The sequence below is a fragment of the Xiphophorus maculatus genome, chromosome 2 (genome assembly GCF_002775205.1).
Source record: "Xiphophorus maculatus strain JP 163 A chromosome 2, X_maculatus-5.0-male, whole genome shotgun sequence".
In the NCBI taxonomy this organism is placed as follows: Eukaryota; Metazoa; Chordata; class Actinopteri; order Cyprinodontiformes; family Poeciliidae; genus Xiphophorus; species Xiphophorus maculatus.
In genome coordinates, this window is record NC_036444.1 from 3970313 (window position 1) to 3991156 (window position 20844).

At 37.2% G+C, this 20844-nt stretch overlaps 1 protein-coding gene across 1 annotated transcript in view; it reads left to right on the top strand.

Moving 5' to 3' along the window:
• The window catches only part of LOC102233467 (thyrotropin-releasing hormone receptor-like), a 29495-nt gene extending 10511 nt beyond the window's left edge, over positions 1-18984 (top strand). Inside the window, exons 3-6 of the mRNA XM_005795889.2 lie at positions 1044-1176; positions 3978-4129; positions 7476-7599; positions 18160-18984. Coding sequence (XP_005795946.1) covers positions 1044-1176; positions 3978-4129; positions 7476-7599; positions 18160-18714 — 964 coding nt within the window. The 3' untranslated portion in view covers positions 18715-18984. The remainder of the gene's footprint in view (positions 1-1043; positions 1177-3977; positions 4130-7475; positions 7600-18159) is intronic.
• The last annotated feature ends 1860 nt before the right edge of the window (positions 18985-20844 follow it).

The window sequence follows — 20844 nt, forward strand, 5'->3', positions numbered from 1 at the left end:
ATAAATCAAACTAAAATAAATAATAAATAAATAAATGACAAATAAACATGTATATAATATTTAGGTAATTATTTTTATCATCATTACTTTAATATTGCGGCATAAATAGTAAAGTTATTTACTTATTAATAATAATATATTATTATTTCATGATATATTATATAATACATAATATGTATATATATTTTCACCTATACTGTATGTACGATTATTTCGTTAATAATAATAATAATAATAATAATAATAATAATAATAATAATAATAATAATATCTATAATTGCTTCATTATTATGACAAAAAGAGCAAAGTTTTGTACTTGTTAATAATCATAATGCAATACTATATACAGTATATATACAGTATACATATATTTATATATATTGTATATATATGTATATATACTTAGTCATCTTCTGTAAAAAAATTAAAACAATATTATTATTATTATAGCTTTTATCTTTTGTTTTCTGGTTTGTTGTTTTATTTTGTTGCCTAACTTTTTCTCATTAAACTTTTAAAGCTGTATAATTCAGTCTTTGTGTTTTTGCGTACTTTCTCTCCCACATCCTGTTAAATAAGACACTTATGATCCTGTTTTGACTCAAAATCTTTTTTTTTCTCTCATCCTATATCAGGGTAAGCTCTCAACCTCAGCGCTTTTATTTTTAGACACCCAGTCCAGACACTCCCATCAGGTTGTGTTTTTAATAACAGAGTGTGGATCTGCTGAGGGGGCTTCCATGGAGAACCTGAGAAATGATTAAACCATGAATCCCCTCACATACATCCAATCCCAATCCGTATTCCCGCCTCTCTGTGCTGCCGGGGCTCAAGGGATTAAAGAGAAGCACCTCGTAATGATGTGACCTCTGTGCGCAGTTTCAGTTTTAACGCCACCTGTGTGTTCAGACAATGAAAGAAAAGGCTTCCGAACAGCATTCTGACTCTGCTGCATTAATGGCTGAGTGGCGTCTACTTTACTGGAATAAAATGAGTAAAAAACCTGAACCTGTTCTGACCTTGTGTTTACTCCTCACCTGCAGGTACATTGCTATCTGCCATCCCATCAAGGCTCAGACGGTGTGCACGGTGTCGCGTGCCAAACGGATCATAACCGGCGTCTGGATCTTCACCTGCGTCTACTGCATGCTGTGGTTCTTCTTGGTGGACATTCAGGTTAGCAAATACTAAAAAATATCTGATTTTCTAACAATTTTTGCAGCTCTGATTGGTAGGGATGAGCAAATTTAATTTGTGGTACTACTGTGACAACAATAAAAGTGATTATAGCTATTTATTACAGATTTTTTAGTAATTTTATAATCATGTTTGCATGGCAAACATGGCATAGACCCTCAAACGGAAAATTTTCTCTTTAAAACCATTCCCATGTGTCGTTTTGCATTTTCAAGTTTGAATTAGATTACTAAAATGGCACTTCTAAGCATGCCGAAACAGAAAAGTAAAAAAATATATATATATATTTTTTACATTTTCAAAGGTTTTCTATTTTGTTTTTTCAGCAGTTCAATAAAATTATTGAACTGCTGGATCAGAACTACCCAGCAGATCAGATCCAGAACTGCTGGGTAGTTCTGGATCTGATCCGTGGATCCACTGGGCGTCCCGTCAGACCCGTCAGGACAACAGAGCTGTTTTGATCCGATTGGTGCAGGTGCAGTGGCGACTTTCCAACCCATTTCTGTGAAGAGGTTGGGACTCAGGTGTCTGGCAATCATCAGCAGAGCGACAGACGATGAGCCACTTTAGTGGAAACTGTTATTTATGAGATCAGTCAGGATGATTGTTTTTATTAACTAAATCCATATTTACCACTGAAACCAGACATTTACTGTATAAAAAGAGACAGATGCATTTTTTCCAGAGGTGGGTAGTAACTATAGTTACATTTACTTGAGTAACTTTTTTTTTTTAAATGTACTTTTAGGAGTATTTTTACTACGCTGGGCTTTTTACTTTTACTTGATTACTTTATTATAAAGTATCTCTACTCTTACTTGAGTAAAATTTCATTCAGTGGATTTTCTACACACTGAGACAGACATGTTTTAACCAAAAATGCACCGGACAAAGACACACACCTGCAGTTTTATAAGATTTATATGGAAAAAACCGATTTGGATTATCTTTTGTTAACTTTGTTACTTACATGAATTATTGTCATTTTTGTCCTTAAAATACCAAAATTTTCACTTAACTTTATATTTTGGTCCGTCTGATTAAGTAATTTTTAAATATAAAGTGATTGATAATTAATTTGTTACTCAATACTTGAGTAATTGATCAATTTTACCAGATTCTTTTTTTACTCTTACTAGAATAATTTCTTGGACGGTTACTTTTTACTCTTGAGTAAAAGTTTTGGGTACTCTGCCCACCTCTTTAATTTGTCATATTGACATAAAATCCATGAGAAAAAATAATACTTTCCCATTTTAGGTCAGTTAGGATTACCAAAATTTATTTCTGTTTGCTAAATGCCAGAATAAATTTTATATATACAGTATATTTTCATTTTCCATTTCATTTCATTTATTTATTTATTTCAAGCAGGTTTTTAACAACAAAAAAACAATCAGTTGGAGAAAAACCGCGCAGATATGCAGTTTCTGGCTACTACATTAGCTATAGAAACATTAAGTCTTGAATTCTTAATCTAGAATCAGGAAGGGTGGAGCTAGTTTTTAAGAAAATACCTTCTGTTTAGTTTTCATCTACAACACAGGTCTGCAAACTTAACAATAGAAAGATTCATTTTACCCTCAGTCCAGCTAAATAAAACTTGTTTAGGGCTGCAAATGTTATGATCTTTTGAAAAAAGACTGCTTATAATTTTTGATTGGTATCTACTGTATAAAATGTGTTCTTGTGTTTCAAGAATGATTGTTTTATTCCTATTTTTGTATTTGGGTTTTAACGCAAAGAACGATGAAATACATTTTCTTCTATGGGATGTTGATGTTGGCCGAAAACCCCTTAAAGTTTATATGTTTAAACCTATTGTCTGTACAATGTGAGCGCTTGAAATTGAAGTCAAAGTTCTTGTCTGGGGGGGGCTGTGGTGGCGCAGCCACATAAGGAGGCTTTAGTCCTCGACACGGCCGTTGCAGGTTCGAATCTCGGCCTGGTGACCTTTGCCCCATGTCTTCCCTCACTCTCATTACTCTACTTTTCTGTCCTGGCACTTTTAAATAAAGGCCACTAGAGCCAAAAAACCCTTAGAAAAAAATTATTCTTGTCTTGGAACACAATCTTGGTCTGTATAGGATTCTGCAAAAGCACATAGTTTCCAACCTAATGATAAAAAAAGACCTTAAATTTTTTACTAGCTGTGCTGGACAGATTCTTTTGTGGCTATTTAGTGCAATTATTTTATAAAAACTAAAAACCTGCATTTGTTTTTACATCTTTATTACTAGTTGTTTTTATTGCTTTTTGCCAAAGTTATTAAAAGCCACATTAGCTTTCACTTTGTTTATCTTGAACCATTTTTTGTGAAGCATTTTGCATGAATTGGTTTTTGTTTTGCAACAAAAATTACATTTTTGTCATCAACCCTTGTGGTAACGTAGTGTTTTATAGTAATGAATGAGTGGAAGGCTGAGACGAGCCTCAGGCCTTTGTTTACTCTGGCCATCATGAGGTTGAACTAATAATACACAGAATGAGATTGTGGGGCATAAACTTATTTATACACTGCTGAATCACAGGCTTATTTACTCAGCTATTACAGGAAGATGCTGTATTTTAGCACAGACAGGAGTCTGCAGCAGGCGGGTGAAACATTTACGACCTGTTTTGTTCAAATGCTGCTTAAATTGCGGGCCGCTCAAGAGCCCTGAGCCTCGTCTGAGAGCAGTATTATTATGTTGAGATGTGAACCATTATTACATGCAGCTCCGAGCGCTGGAGCCGGTTTTGATTTTATCTCCGTCATGTCTGTGTTTGATGTGCAGGTCGGCCAGGACGGACATGTGCAGTGTGGCTACCGAGTGAAACGGGAGCTCTACCTCCCCATCTACCTCATCGACTTCACCATTTTCTACGTCATCCCGCTGCTCCTCGCCATCGTGCTGTACGGCCTGATAGCGCGGGTGCTCTACCTCAGGTAGGCGTAGAGCATGTAAAAACAGAGTTGACAGAAATGCTGTTAAAAATGACAGTTTATTCAATTTATTCACAGTAAAACCTGAAATTACACCAGAGTTTTAGGGTCATACTAATAAAAAATAAAATAAAATTATGATAATGAAGTCGTAAAATTTTGAAAATAAACTCGCACAAGAATAAAGTAGAAATAATAGAAGAATAAAATTGTTGTATTATGGGATTAAAGTCAAAATAATACAAGCTTAAAGTCATAATAATATGAGAATAAAGTCATAATAAACTGTAATAAACTCTTACAAGAAAAGAGCAGAAATAATGTGAGAGTAAAGTCCTAGAGTTGAGAATAAAGTTGAAATATTTCAAGATTAAAGTCATAATAATACAAAAATAAAGTTGTGATATTATAACTTTAGTCTCAAAATACCCATTATGCAGAAAAAACAAAAACCCTCTGGAATGTTAAGTCAGAGAGGGCACTGCGCCGTTACCTAGCAACCCCAGCCGAGCCCATCCCCGTTACCTAGCAACCCCAGCCCTGTTACTTAGCAACCCCAGCGGAATTCCAGCAGGTTTGGTCAGATGGTTTTACCTCTGTATGTGTTTTATAATGGCTGATGGAAATGATACATGTTTTGTTGCCAACTTACCATCCAGAAGTCAAAGATGTACGGTTGTATAATTGCACATCTGTTTGCAGCTGTTTTCAAGTGTGAGTGAAAACATTGATCTGGGCGTGGGAGGGCGTCACCAGCAGCAGCTTATTTGGATTTAAAGTGACAAGACGCCCTAAAACAACTCATTCCGAAAGTAGAACTAACTGGACTAAAATCACATTATCTAAGGATGATTTTGTGCAAAAAGAAATATGATGAACATGTTTTGTATAGCCCATAAATCGATCCTATTATGTTCAAAGAAGCATAATATACCACCTTTAAAATATTATAGCCTCCCAAATATTGCATTCAAGAAGTCAATTGCATATACAGTTATTCATGTACTGATATTGTGATGATCTTTGATCAATTTGATATGCTGTGGAGCTAATTTGAGGTAAAATGGTAGAATATGGAAACTTTGTGGAAAACAATGCTACCACTGGGATTAACAAAGCCATTATGGTAGCATCACCATGCTGAACTGGTCAAAAGCACCTTGACTTCTCCAAACGTCTTGTCAGAGGGGCCAAACGATTTGATCTTTCTCATCAGACCATGAGAAAGTTCAATTGATGCTCAAGTGAATACCAAATGGTTGGTTTTAGATTGGGACCTTCTCTGTCCATAGTGATGTGCCACTTCCTTCCCTGTGTATACTCACACTGCTGCTCTTGAGGGTTTTTAGTGACCAACAAAGTCTCTCAAGAAGGTTGTACCTCTGATAAAACAATAACACCTTTTAGAGACACATCTGGCCAGTTGTTTCCTGCTACGCTACAGAACCGCTTGGAACCAGACACTGTTAATTCACAAAGCCTTTACGAAGAGTAATGAGCTCATCAAATAGCTCTGCAGACCAATCACAGTGGCTTTGTCCCTTTTTCAATTAGCCCAAATTGAATGCAAATAATTAGAGAAACACCAGCCAATGTTTCAAAGTTACTGCCATTGGGATCAGTGGTCCAGAACCAGGACCTGATGCAGTTAGAGGGAAACACAGTGCTATGGAAGAGCCTTTTCCCTTTACAAATTTCTTCTGTTTTTGCTTGTTTTAAACTTCAAAGATGTGGTAACATTAGTCACAAATAACCTGAATAAAAGCACAGTTATGGTAAACCAGCTGGCCTTTGTAAACAAGTAATTTCCCCTTAAACCTAATAACTGGTATTTCCTCCCTCAGCTGTAACTGCTGAGGTCAATTGATTGCAATACCTGTAACTCCTTTACATCGCTATGGAGGACTGTGACCCACTCTTCTTTGATGAATTGCTTGATTTCAGCAATGTTGCAGGGTTTTCCAGTCACAGCATCTCAACCAGATTTAAATCCTACTTTCATTCATAGGTGGAATTACTAGTGTGCTTTGGATTATTGTCTTGTCCAGTTGCTTAACCCAAGTATTTTTGAGCTAAAGGTCAAAAAAACCAATTACAAGATCTTCTCCATCAGGGTTTTCTACTAGAGAGAAGAATTTATGTTTCTATCAAGTCGTCCAGGAACAATGGTTGCATTCACACCAGCCTTGTTTAGTCTGGTCTGGTCTGGCCGCTGATGTGGCCCAAAAAAACTAACCTCTGGGCTGCTTACAAACCTTGGTCTTGGTTCATTTGACGTGAACTCTGGTACGGTTTGAGGACACGGCTACAAAAGTAGGAAGTGGGCTACTATTCTGGGTAAATACGATCAATGCAGACACGAGAGTCTAGCAGGAAAAATTACTAAAGATCTTTTACCAGAGACAAAAGAGAAATCCTACAATTGCTAAAATCTGACGGCACTTCATTTTTGTTCACATTTTGCGAAGAAGAAAGTTGCACTCAATGTCTTCATCAGAGGTTTTTGTGTCGTTTTCTTCAGTGGTTCTTGGTGCAGTGCCACCACAGGCGAGGAGGGGAACAGTTTCCTCAAAAGGTTTTGTTTGTTTGAGACAGTGCAGCGAGGAAGCGAACAGCAGCAGCTGAAAATGTAATAAATGCTGCAATTTTGTCTCCAATTGAACCGAATCTAGTGAACTGTCAGGTGTGAAAAAACCCTAAATGAAGCAGGTTTATCTGGTGGTATGACAAGTTTTCTGAAATGTTTTTTAACTTAATAGTTAAAGTTGTGCCCTGTGGCCACATGAAAAAAGCATTTTAAGAAACCCCAAACTTAAAAAAAAAAATAAAAAATTAACACGCCCTCGTGTTATATCAAGTATTCATGTCAATTTCAAGAATGCATAATATAACCCTAAATACAAGTTTATTTATGTGGTGCTCAGCCTGGGTTGCTAGGCAACGGGCTGGACTTTACTGGGGTTGCTAGGTAACGGGGCAGTGCCTGCTGATTTGTTACGTTACATTCTGGAAGTTTTTGAAACTGCCCAATTCCAGACACCAAAAAACATTAACTTGTTGCCAAGTCAATGTTTTTTTAAGAGCTTGGGTTGTTTTTAGAAACAGTTGAAACACAAATTGAAGTACAAAAATGTACAAAATGTGAGTTTTGTTTAAAATCTGTTTCTATGTTTATTCAGGAACAGCAGCTCAGGTTGTAAAGACGCAGTAAGGTGTAAATAAAGTTGTGGAGTTACTTCCGGTGCTGTTTGCTGTTGGTGTCCCACGTGTTTGTGTTTAGTTTAGGGTCGTCATTGTTTTGCTCCCACGCCAGTAAAGCTCCTGTATTTGGCTGTTTGTGCCTCTCCAGCCCTCTGCCGAGCCACACCGAAACCAGCGCCACCACGCTGCGAAGGAGCTGTCGCGAGACGTCGGAGGCTGCGAGGATGGGCCGACAGGGTCGGCCGAAGACGGCGGTCTCCTCCAGGAAACAGGTCTGAGCCTCATTAACTCTCTGCTGCGTTTGATCCCTCTGGTAATTGCTGTTTTAGTTAAACGCGACCCGGCCCAGGGGTTCTGTTTGACAGCCTGATGATGATGATGATGTCAAAGCCCTTCGCTCTCTGAGAGGAAAGTCGTCTCATCAGCTCTCGGTCCCCTACCCTGGAGACAGTCGTAATGGCTTCTTTTCTTGATGCTGAAGCTTTTCATGGAAGAGACGCTCTCTCTCCCAGAATGAATTGTTTTTCTGGACAGCTCAGTTTTCTCTCCAGCTTTTCCACCTTAAAAACTTCGTCTTTCACTGATCCACACAAGAGGAGGAGTTTTTATTTTACTTCAAATCAAATCAAATTTTATTTGCAGAGCATGTTTCAGCAGCAAGGCATTTCAAAGTGCTTTACATCATATCTCACATTTACAAAATCAAGTGAAAAATGGTGTCAATCAACTGTTACTTTTGTGCAGAAAATGTTTTGTTTGTGCTGTTATAGTTTTTGAGATTTTTTTCAATAGTCAACATAAATTTATTTTACTGTTTGTGCAGCTGAAATATTTGTAGTACATTAGATAGACACCAAATTAGTTTGATTTTGTAAATTTTGGGGGAGCAAAATTGAGAGCAGTACGGAGAAAATGTTTGCTGCTCAAACTAGCATGCACGTTTGAAACCAATTTTGTTTAATTTGTAGGAGGAGCAGTCAACTTCACTCAGGTAGAAGTCAAAAATGTTCTACTTTTCAAACTCAGACATGTCTCAGTTTTTTCTAGAAATTTCTGAGATTAATATCAAAATTTGTTTATAATAGCAAATTTTGTACTTTCCAAGTTCAGAAATTTCTAGCTTTTGCTGTAGAAAATTTCTGAGATTTTCTAGAAAAAAATCTCAGAAAATCTGTTTTTTCTAGCTAATTTTTTACTTTTCAAACTCATAAATTTCAATGATTTTACAGGCTTAATCTCAGAATTGGCAGTTTTTACTGGACATCTAAAAACTCCTTTTTTGCTCCTTTTTTCCCAATCTACCATGGAGCTAATACACTGTCGTGATCAAGTCAGATCAGATTTTACTTTAGTTAAAAATGTGCTTCTGTGTGGTTTTGTTAAACAGGTTTCAGACCAGTGGTATGAATCTGTGAACCCAAGGTTTTGCAGTAAATCTGAAGTAACTTTAGTTTTGTGAATGTGAGAGAGGCTTTCAGCTCGTTTGTAACCAGAGCTGCTTCCTCTGCAAGGCGAAGACGTCTTGACCCCACTCCTGATATCAAACTGTGCTTTGAAGCAGGCAGCAACATGTTTTTATCAGCACTTTGATAGCCAGCCTCCTCCTAACAATCTGCACTGGGAAGCAGAAAAAAAGGGCTGAAAGATGAGCAGCGGAGAGCACGGACTGTAATTTTCTGTCAATCTGGGCTCCCACAGCTTGATCCCTGGATTCATAACACATCCGAGTCAAAACGACTTTGTCATCTTGTGTTTGCAGAGTGGTATAATTTCCTCCATGTCTCCGTTTTGGGGTCAGTCTGCTTTTCCGTGTGGACACATGAAGAGATAAAGGCACCTTCATACCTCTTGACACAAGATTTCCTCAAACAAACCTTTTTCTAAAAATACACAACTATCAAATACCACCGTTTGGACTAAGAATGAAATGATTAATCAGATTACACATGATTAATTGATTGTTGAAATAATTGTCAACTAATTTAGTTATCGATTAATTGTTAACTGGAGTATAAAGACTCAAAAAAGAATTAAACACTCAGAGTAGTAACTAAGCCAAAGCTGTACAAAAATATAAACATTTTGCAATTAAGATGGAAAAAAAAACTTTGTCTGTAAATATGCTCTACCCAAAACTCCTGAAGTAACATAGTTTTAGCTTCACCTGGTTCAAATTCCTTTAAAAAACTCCTATTAAACACCTTTTGCATCCATTTATTAACTGGTTAATTCCAAAAATAATCAACAGTCCAAAACACATGACTTTGGTTAATTGGTTTCTTTAATTGCCCTCAGGCTGCTGCTAGCGATCATTTTAACGGTTATAGGATTAATTGCACAAAAAATTGTCATTTAAGCCTTACATTAGAAATTCATTAAAAGATACAAATAAACAATCAAATGTCTTTTTTAAATAAGAAAATAAACATTTTACTGTATAAAATGCAAAAACAGCATTCTTTTAGTCAATGCTTGATCATTTGTAGCAAAAAATTAAATACTTCTGACATCAACATGTGAAAAACTCAACCTTTTTGCTTGACTTGACATCAATACAGTGTAGGGCTAATTGGTTGATTTTCTTTTATCAATAAATGGGTAGCAAAAAGTGATTAAAAGGAGATTTTTTACAGAATTTGAACCAAGTAAAGGTAAAATTGCCACTTGAATATGTATAATATTTGTGCATTTTTGGCTTAATTACTCTTCTGACTGTGCTGTTCTTTTAACAAAATTACCTTTTTTGGAGTTTATATACTCCAGTTAATGATTAATCGATTACTGAAATAGTTGACAATTATTTGAATATTTGATTCATAGTGATTAATCGTTTCAGGTTGTGCGTTTTTGTGCTGATCCCGGCGACCTGGTAAGCAGGTAAAGGTGTTGGATGTTTAGTGTCGGCCTCTGCTGCTAAAACACTGCCTTAATCCAGGACATTCACATACAAACTACAATGAGAGACACATTCAAATCCACCAAACCAGCGGGTGTTTGTTGGCAACATGGAGAACGAAGAAACTCTGTGAAAACACTCAGACACTGCAGGGTTCCTGCTAGTGGTTTATTTACAGTGAGATATTTATTCACAGTGTCAGCTCTGACATTAAAGAATCAGAGACTCACATGGCTTTGACACAGCAGCCCTGCAGCTGCCGCTTCAAGCCGGAGAGGGGGTTAGCCGTTTGTTAGCAAAGTTATATTTACCTCTGAACCAGAGGAAACCTCCAGCGGATCCCTCATGCTCTGCCAAAGCGCTCTCAGTCCGCTCTGAACCACAGATGGTGCTCAGGGGCGCGTTTTAAAACCATCAACCCTGGATTTTAATGGCTCCTGAGTGCGTCGCCTGCAGACTTTCTGTGTGTGTCGGCATGAAAACAGGCTGAACCTGATGGCAGAGGAGATCCTAATCTTGTGTGTTTAAGGAGCTCCATGTGAGAGCAGAAGATTTACATAATGAGAGGAAAAGAGATCTTAATAAAGCCGATGAGTTCAGTCCTTTCAAAAAGGCACTTCATGCTTTTTCATTCTGTTTGATAGATCAGCTCAATCTGATGGGGGTTTGATAAACTACACTGAAAAATAATGGCCCCCTGCATGATTGGAGATTAATGCAGAGTTTTGATCTCTGAGGGAGTTTTCCGTGTCTGATCTCTTCAATGTGTGTCGAGGAGAGGAGAGGAAATGTTGAGGGTTGGTCGCTGCTGATAGCATCCGATGCTACATGCTCATTTCACTCAGATGCTTAAAAACAATTTTTTAAAATTCAGTTTTTAATTTGTTTCCGAAAAAGTAGTGAAAGTTCACAAACAAATGGTAGACAGACAAAGCATGATTTTAGGTAGATGTGTCAACCAGTGTTACCTTGAAAAAGACTTAGATACATTTAAATTGATGCAGAATAAAGCTGCATGTTAAATACCATACAGTCAAATATTGACTAGCTAAAAGTTCATGATAGGAAATTAGCTTCACTACTATTTTCAACGTGGAAAATTTTAAAACTCTAAAGCCCATTGGTTTTGTTTGTTCAGTTAAATTCACATGGATATGTCTCAATATGTCCCTAATTTTTAGTTACAAAGTAATGAAAAACTGGAATTGTCTGCCATTTACTGAACAGAAGTTAGCCTTTAGGAGTAATGAAACGACTAATTATTGGACATTGGATAAATTTATCAACATTTTGTATGAACTGTGATTTATTTTTATTGATATATCATATATTTGAATGACTTTTATTGTATGATGTGTGCTTTTTAATGATACAATCTAGCTTAATGGGGATAATAAACAATAAGCAATATCTAATTACTCCTTGAAAAAGTAACTTAGTTACTTTCTGATTACTTGATTTTAAGAGTAACTGTGTTAAAAGTTTTTCTACTTGATGGTCCAGTAGACTTGGTTTGACTGGTACAACAGCGTATTGGGACCTCGTAGATAAAAAAAAACAATAAAACAACAAAGACTAAATTTCTTCCAACAAAAACTCAGAAATTTTGAGTTTAATCTGAGAAATTTTCTAGAAAAAACACGGAAATTTCTGAGTTTCAAAAGTTGCAAGGTTTGGATTTTTTAAATTTCTGAGATTAATCAAACATACTTTTCCGTTTTTTCTAGTAAGTTGTGAACTTTTCAAACACAAAACTTTCCTTTTTGATTTTTTTGGCAGATGTTTACTTGACCGTCATAGTTTGGGGACCAAAATTTCAACATTTGTTACATTTTTAACTGCTACGGCTTTCTTTCCCACTGCACCATCCAAATCCATTGAGAAACCTTTTTCCCTCCTCACCTGTGGGGGCGCTGCACCAGGAATTGCTGAAGGAAACGACATGAAAACATCTGAAGAAGACTGAGCATGAAACGTAAACAAAAATGAAGTAGTGTCGGATTTCAGCGGTTATTTGTTGCTGGCAAAAACCCATTAGTCATTTCACCTGCTAGCACAAAACTAGTGTGTTTGTTTTGGTTGTATTTACCCAGAATACCCTGCGCTGTAATCCACTTACTGCTTTTGAAACGCAGCAGAGTTCAGTTCAACCGAAGAGAGAATGAGGTTTGTAGCAGACCAGATCGCTTTTTTGGCCTGATTGCGCAGCTACATCTCCACAAAGGAACCGGACTTTCTAGACCAGTGGTTCTCAAACTTTTTTCAGTGATGTACCCCCTTAAAAATATATTTTTAGTCAAGTACCCCCTGACACGGGCAAAACATTTTTGGAATATAAAAGAGGTACAGTGCTGTAAAATCACTGTCTGATTTATTAAAGCCAAACAACTTATATCAGTGAACCTGACAAATACATCCATATTGCAAACATTGCATGGTTAAACAAAAAAGAAAAACAGAAGACGGTGACCACCAGGAAGGTATAAAACCAGTCAAACCGTTTTATTTTAAAGGATATTGAAACTAAATACTGAATATAAAATTCAGTGCATGAACACACATTTATATTTTATCGAACTTTTTACAAAATAATTTTTCCCAAGACTTATTATGAGGAGCCTACTGATTTTTTAAAGATATTTTGAAAAGCTTCACGTACCCCCTGCAGTACCTCCACGTACCCCCAGGGGTACACGTACCCCCATTTGAGAACCACTGTTCTAGACAAGCTGACGGGATTTGGATTAAAGCGGATCAAACATGGCTGGTGTGTACAAAGCCTTGCGTTTCATCGCTGCAGGTATAATTAAGAGGCTACCCTCTCCCTCTCCTCGACAGTAATTAAACAGTTAATTGTTTTCTGTTATCTACCTGCTGAAATGGCCTCGTTTGGCTCTCAGTTTTCCACCTGGACCTGGACGCTTATCTCGAATAGCATTTTGCTGAGAGAGGGCGTTCACGTGATGCAGCTTTCCAGGCTTTTCTTTCCGATGAGGTGTATGAAACACGGACTGACACGCTCCAGCAGAACCGGAGAAATGTGCACCGATGGGACGGAGGAAGGCTGAGGGTGTGCGGCTTTATTTCTGACTGATAAGACTAATCACCCGAGCCGTACAGGCTGACTGACTCCATCCCCTCCCCGTTGACCCGCGGTCTTGCAGCGGCTCGGAAAACGTCTGAGCCGTTGCCATGGTCACCAGACAGCGGTGATGTTAAGGAGGGTCACGGCGTGCCAAGGGATGCCGCTCACTTGCAAAATGCTGAGGCTTTGCAACATTTTTCCATGAGGGGAGGAATGTCTAATGTGCTTCTGTCTGAGTGCTGTGGCTCGTTTGCCATAAAAATGTCAACCAAAAAAAGGTTATTTTTGTGGCATTTTCACAGGAAAAATCGACACAAGTCGAGAACAGTCCACAACATTTTTATTAAACAATTTCATTAAAACATTTCTCTTTTTAAAAACATATAGCTTCAGGCCTACTACTTGGTCCCTGGAAAGAAAAGGGATCATATGAAATGAAGACAATTTAAATTATTCCCAAAAAATTTATGAACAAACAAAACATGCAATGCAAAAGAAAACAAATTAGTAAATCAAAACAAAAGAAAGCAAACTCACTAGTAATTTCAATAATAAGCAAACAAACTGTAAAAGGAAAAACACAAGCACTTCAAACAGTGGAACAAATTGTTGTCCAATTCCAATGCCTTTCGATTGGGCCAGAGGAGTAGTAGGGGAAACAAAGACACACGCACCTCGCAGTGGCCTGCTCAGCTATAAAGCCATCTGCCCCGCCCACCAATCAAGGCACGCTTCTTGCTACACCTGGTGCACATAGTTGGGAGGGTGGAACACCATCCCACCACACTAAGTTATGAAAATTAATAACATTTTATAGCAATAATTGGTTTAAAAGGCTCAAAAACGTCAGCCACTTCAAAAAAAAAAAACACTGAAATTCAAATATCTAATGGAAAACATGAAAAACATAAGACCTGAAAGGACACAAATTTTTAAACTTGCATCTACATTTGAAATATTTCTTACAAGACTGATGAGATGTACAACACTTGTGTTGTTTAAACTTTGAATGGAGTTTCTGCAATAAAGTGTGACTGAGCTATGGAGCTCCATATTCATTACTTGATTTGAGAATTTTGATGTATTTATTTAATATGGGTGTAGGCGGAGCAGCAAACCAAAAATTGTGATGCAAATGCAGCAGAAACTGTAGTGATTTGGGTTTTTTGTGTGTTTATTTAGGTTTCTATGTTCTGTTGAGCCTCTGCGTTGTCCCAGCTACCCCTTGATTGTCCCCAGCTGTCCCTTGTTTCTCCTGATTGTCTCCCTGTGTATTTAAACCCACCTGTGTTCCTTGTTGGGTCCTGGTCCAGTCACGTCCTTTCTGCCGTGAAGTCAGTCATCTATGTTGTTTTTGAGGGTCACCAGTTGCTATCAGTTTTTGCGCCTTAGCCTTCTGCTCCAGCTGTGCTGCCTGGACTTTTGGAATTATTTGTGTGCTATTCATCATTAAAACCATCATTTACATCATTTCAACCTGGGTCCGCTGCCTCACCACCTTCACCGCACCTCATGACAGAAACGTTGAGAAAAGTTGCTTTTTGTTTGGTGCAGAAACTAAACAAACGTTTTCTTAGCAACTTCCAAACAATATTTGTGGCCTGCTGTAAAAAAAGTGAGAATTTTAATTGAAAACTTTCTACTTCAGGAAACAGAGGACCATCCATTTTTCCCGATCGTTCTGGATGGGACTCAGCAGAGTTGTGTGCGAGTGTTTTAAGGAGCTGCCCGTTAATTGGACTTCCAGATGCGTGTTTAGTGTCTGTGTGACATGAGTCTTGCCTCCCAGAGCTGCTGTAACCACAGTCAGGATGTTCCACAGGATGTGAGAACAGCTCTAAGGTCAGGGGTGGGCTTCACTTTGATTTTAATCCCTGCATATCTCCATAGCAACCAGGGAGCAACTAATGTTCTGCACAGCATGGAAAAAAAAGGTGTTGAACAGGAATCTCTCTCCCATTCCTGGGTTTTATACAATGTTGGGTAGTTAGACTTTAGAGTTTATGATGCTCCTTCATGATGGATTTGTTTCTAGACTTCAGTCTGGATTTTTCAGTAATTAAAAAGAATTCACCATGTGTGCAGCCAACAAGTTTTGGCTTGGAAGCATATCATGCAAGCTCATGCATACCTGGACAAATTAGAATGAATTTCATTAATAAGACATTTTTCCCATGTCATAAATGAAATAATCTTCCACTGGAACTAGTATTTTTAATGAATATTCAAAAATTACTGATGTAAAACAAACTTCTATATCTTGCTGAAAAGTTACTGGTGAGTTACTTTTGTCTTATTTTGAAGGTGATCTACTATGCTTTATTGGACAGGTTAGGTTTACAAGTAATACAAAACATGTTTATTGCATTTTTTTGTACAAAATCATTCTTAGATAATGAGATTTTAGTCCTCTCAGCTCAGATTTGTTCAGAATGAGCTGTTTTAGGGCGTCTTGTCACTTTAAATCTAAATAAGGTGCTGCTAGCCTCACTCGTGAAAATGGCTGCAATCAAATATCTACAAACGTAGATATTTGAAAAGCAGAAGTAGAACACAGCCAACAAAAATGCAGCGATTGTTTTCTGGATGGTAAGTCAACAACGAAACACTTGTCTTTTCCAGCAGCCATTGTACAGCACATACAGTGGCAAAACAAGCTTACCTAAATGTGTACAATCCTAAACAGGTGGGTTTTTAGTGGAGTTTGCATCCATAAAAGGTTTACCTGTTACACTCCTACTGTGTTATATGGAACAAAAGGTAGGTAGTCAGCTAAGTAATGGGGTTGCTAGGTAATGGGTGGAACTCTGCTGTGGTTGCTAAGTAACTGGCGGAACTTTGCTGGGGTTGCTAGGTAACTGTGCAGTTCCTGCTAGTTTGTGGCGTTACATTCCCCAGGTCTTTGAAACTGGTCATTTTCCAGAAACCAAAAAATATTAACCTATAGCCCAAAACCAGCTACGTGTTTTGTCTTTTTTAAGCGCTCCGGTTCTTTTCCGAAGCTGTAGATACCCAAATAAAAGTACATAAACAAATGTGAATTTGCCACAATACGAAGTTTTTGCACTTGGAACTAGACAGAAAATCCTTGGTATGATTTTGTGTTCTTGCAGTAAAGTTGTTTTCCTGATGTTCCTCTCTGTTTAAAGACCACTGAGGTAAAGCTCTCTAGGTTCTTTCTGGTAATAAATCCATCATCTCCTGGGATATTTTGCACCTGTTGGGTAACTTACAGACTCTGTAATTTACTTTGCAAATGATTTAATTCTCCCTTTTTCTTTCACACACATCCCACTCCATGTCGCCTGTCTTTGTCTTTATTTTTCCAATGACTCAATTACCCAATGAGCCTTCATTAACCCCCTCAGAGCGCGCACTCAGAGACACACAAAGCATTTGAAAAATTGGTGTCAAAATGCTCCACGCAGGCGAGAACTCTGTCTGCTCGTGCTTCCTCTGACATGCTGATGATTCCAGTTATCACGAAGCAATCACAGCTAATCACAGAAATTAGAACGACACCATCAGCTCATATTGGACCGGATCTTTGAGGTTTAGCATCACTGCATAGTTGTACATTCTTTGTGCATTTCTAATGGCTGTGGTTGAATAATTCAATGATTATTTTTTGGGGGGGAATTATTTACAATTTGTGTCCTCTGAGCTTGTTTTCACCAATTTTAGAAAGTAAATCTTTGTATTCTACAATCTGTTTACGCAGCTAGCTGCCATCTTAAATGTTTTCCTCTTGTGAATAATATTTCTTACTGGAGAAGTAGTTTGCAAATGACCCTGTATCCGCTCCCAGATTGATGGGTAGCAACAGTTACTTCTCTGAGATCATTGATGTCTGTCCGTCTTGGTTTTGTGATAGCATGCAACAAATTGACAAAGATGCAGAAAAACACATTGCTATTGTCTTGAGTTGGCAGGTCAAAAAGCAGCAGTTTCTAAGACCGTTGTTGATTTCTTGCCATCTTGGCATTGTCCCAACACACATTTGATTCTTCAGAGAAGCAAGTTGAAAAAAAAAGCATGATAATTAATTATCATTGTCTACTAATTATTATTATTTATTTCTATCATGTTTTACGTTTTAAAAGAGGGGCTGCCTGGTGGTACAGTTGGTTGTTTCTGGTTGTATCTCAGGTTTGTTAATATTATTAGTTCTTTATGCTTTCTTTTAGTTTGTCTCTTCAGACTTCACACCTGTTCATAATGTGTTTATCATCACACCTGCTTTGTATCCAGTTATTTTATCCTTCTGTAGATATTCTCTCCCTTTCTCTCCATTTTTTCTTCACTTTTTGACGTTAGCCTTCATTCGAATGCTCATTCGAAAGTGTCTGTTTTGGTTTCATGTCAACAATTTTCTGATAATTAGCAGAACATGCTCAACTGAAACTGGAAAATTATAAAAATTTTAAGAAGTTCCTAAAATATTCCAGTAATTCTAGCTTTCAAATGTAAAATGACAGAGTCTGATGGAGTTTTATTATAAAATAGAAATTTTTAACTATTTCTGCATGGCATTGTGGCTGCAGTGTGTCACAATAACAACGGGAAACTTATCCATGTGACAATATTTTAATCTAATTTATCAGAAACTAACCAGTTGACATTATTTTTACTGTAGTTTTTACATCTGAAGTAAACATATTATTATAACTTATTCTAAATCCCTTTCAGATTTTTATTTACTAGCTTTCAAAATATTTTTAGCCAGCTTTCCTGCAATATGTCTGATTTTTCTGACAGCGTATCAGGGCCGTTGGGTAGAAAAAAAAGGAAAGTAAATTTCTGTCAAAAAACTCAAAAATTTTTAGACTTAAAATTTTATTTACCCTGCAGGTGACGAAGATGCTCGCCGTGGTGGTGATCCTTTTCGCCCTGCTGTGGATGCCCTACCGGACCTTGGTTCTGATCAACTCCTTCGTGTCCACGCCCTACCTGGACTCCTGGTTCCTGCTGTTCTGTCGGACCTGCATCTACGCCAACAGCGCCATAAACCCCGTGATTTACAACGCCATGTCTCAGAAGTTTCGCTCCGCGTTTCGGGGGCTGTACAGCTGCCAGCGAGTGGACGGTAATCAGCGGACGCTGTCCACCGCCCAGACCTGCTTTGGTACCGTTCGAGACCCGCGGCCTGCCCTGCAGAACAGCAACCAAGGCAATGAAAAGGAGACGCGGGCCGTCCTGGAGCCTTCCTCGGATTCGACGTCGACGCTCCACAGGAGCGAACATCAGGAGACGGCGGCGGTGAACGGGATGACGGCCGATCATCGGCCCGACGGCGGCCACCAGGACTTCAGAAGAGAACCAGGAGAAACGCTGCAGGGAGGCGGTCAGGAATTAGATCAGTCAGTTAACAAAACACTTGGTTCTGCAGACAGAACCAGTAAATAATGTGAATAATGTAGATACCTCCACATTATCATGCTGTACCATATGGATATACTCATCTTTAAATACCCACCGTATATATATAGGCCAATATGTACAATTTTAAGAGGGTGCAGATTTTTTTTATTTAACTGTATTTAATAACACTCAAAAAATATATATGTTACAATAGTACGGAAGACAATTATGGCCGCTGGGAGATAAAACAACAACTTTTTTTTTGATCAGTATTCTGACTTTAATCTGATCAAAAGTCAAAGTTCTGAGATTAAATTCAGTATTGTGAGAAAGAAAAGCAAAATTCTGAGAAAGAATTTAAAAAATTTGAGATAAAAATGTTTAATTCTCAGATTTAAGTCAGGATTCTGAGAGAAAATTCAAAATTCTGAGAAAAAAAAAATCAAAAATTTTGATATAAAAGTCGGAATTCTGACCAAAAAAAGTAAGAATTCTGGGTTTAGAAACAGAATAAAATCAGAATTCTGAGGAGAAAATTCTGAATTCTGAGATTCAAGTCAGAATTTTCTTTTTCATTGGCCCTAATTTTCTTCCGCACAATACGCTAGTAAAAGCCAAACTTAGATTTCTGTATTTAAGCTTTATTTTTAAAAGAAACAATATCTGCAGGAAAATGCGTTTCATGACTCCGGACAAGTTGCCTACGAAGCTTTCATTGAGCAATTATTGGGTGATTATTAAGGTCATTCTGAGACCCATTAACAGTTTAGATGAGTAAATAACGTCTGAAGGACTAGAAGTTGTTCAACACCAGCAGCAGGATGATGATTTTTCCTTCACTTCCTTAAGTGAAGCAAGATATTTATCTGGAATGTGAGGAGAAGAATTACCAGAAATCTTTATGTCAGAGTCACGTTGCATTGATTTTATTTATTTATCTTTTGCTACTTATCCCTAAAAAGATGTACTATAATGTATTTATGCAGAGCTATTTTCTCCTAGAGAAAAATAAACACTATAAAAAGACTCCAATAGCTGATTTAAACCTCCACATCTTGTGAAAAAGCATCTTCTGAAAGGTTGGAGTTTATATGTTCTGTGTTGTAAAAAGAAACAAACTGTGTCTGTGTTGGTGGTAAATTACAACCTTCTGAATTTTATTGGTTTAATTTGTGCAGCTCTTGAAAGCTTCCGTCTTCAGACTGCAAAAAGGCTTTATGGAGCTAAACTGGTACCATAAAGTTCAAAATAATAACAAAAACATTTAAACAAGAAAAAATTTGAGTTTAAACTGAAAAAAAAAATCTATGAAATGACAAACATTGGTTCCATTAATTTCTTGAGGCGGACTTGCCGCTTCCAAAATGGTGGAACTGCCAACGTGTCAGTCCGTTTCTCTAAGGCAGGATCGTTTTCCAGTATAAAAGCACCTCTTAAATGATTGATTTGGTCATTTTTTTCAGTGGTGAGCTACGCTAATTAAGAAGTTAGTAGCGCTAACCCTAAAGCAGTAATCATGAACATTAGCTATGCTAACGCTAAAGTACTGACTTCAAATCAAGTTATATCTGCCCTTTAATATGATTTTGAACTTATAATATAGTATAATGTCCTTAAGTATTGTATTTATGTTTAGATCTTGTTCTCTACTGTCCGTTTTTATTTTGTTCCCTATATATTTGTTGTGTAAAATGAAGTTATTAGGGAAGAAAAGATAGAGAACTTGAAAAGAGGAAATGGAACTTCATCCCCTTCAAAATAAGAACATGAGTATAAACAACTTTATTTAACTGGAAGTTTACAAAACAGCCAAGTAAATTAGTGCTTTAGAATTAAAGTTAGGGGAGTTATGTGCCCTAAACATTTTCGAAGTTAGCAAAAACACTAAAGTGCTAAATGAATGTGCTATTAGCACACTGGAGGAAGTGTGTCCACCTCTGTAATTTTTATTATATATTTGTCTTTTACTTTACGTTATTCACCTCCTAGTGAAAGTTTAAAATAGAACAATTTAACTTAATCAACTTTGTACAGAAAAAAAATACATATAAATGTTTACTGACCTTAAACAGATTAAATACAGATTAATGTTTTTCAGTGTTTTCACCATCTTTTTGAGTGGAAAGAAAAATATATTTTTTTTTCTGCAAATGGTTGAAAATACAGTTTCTAGGG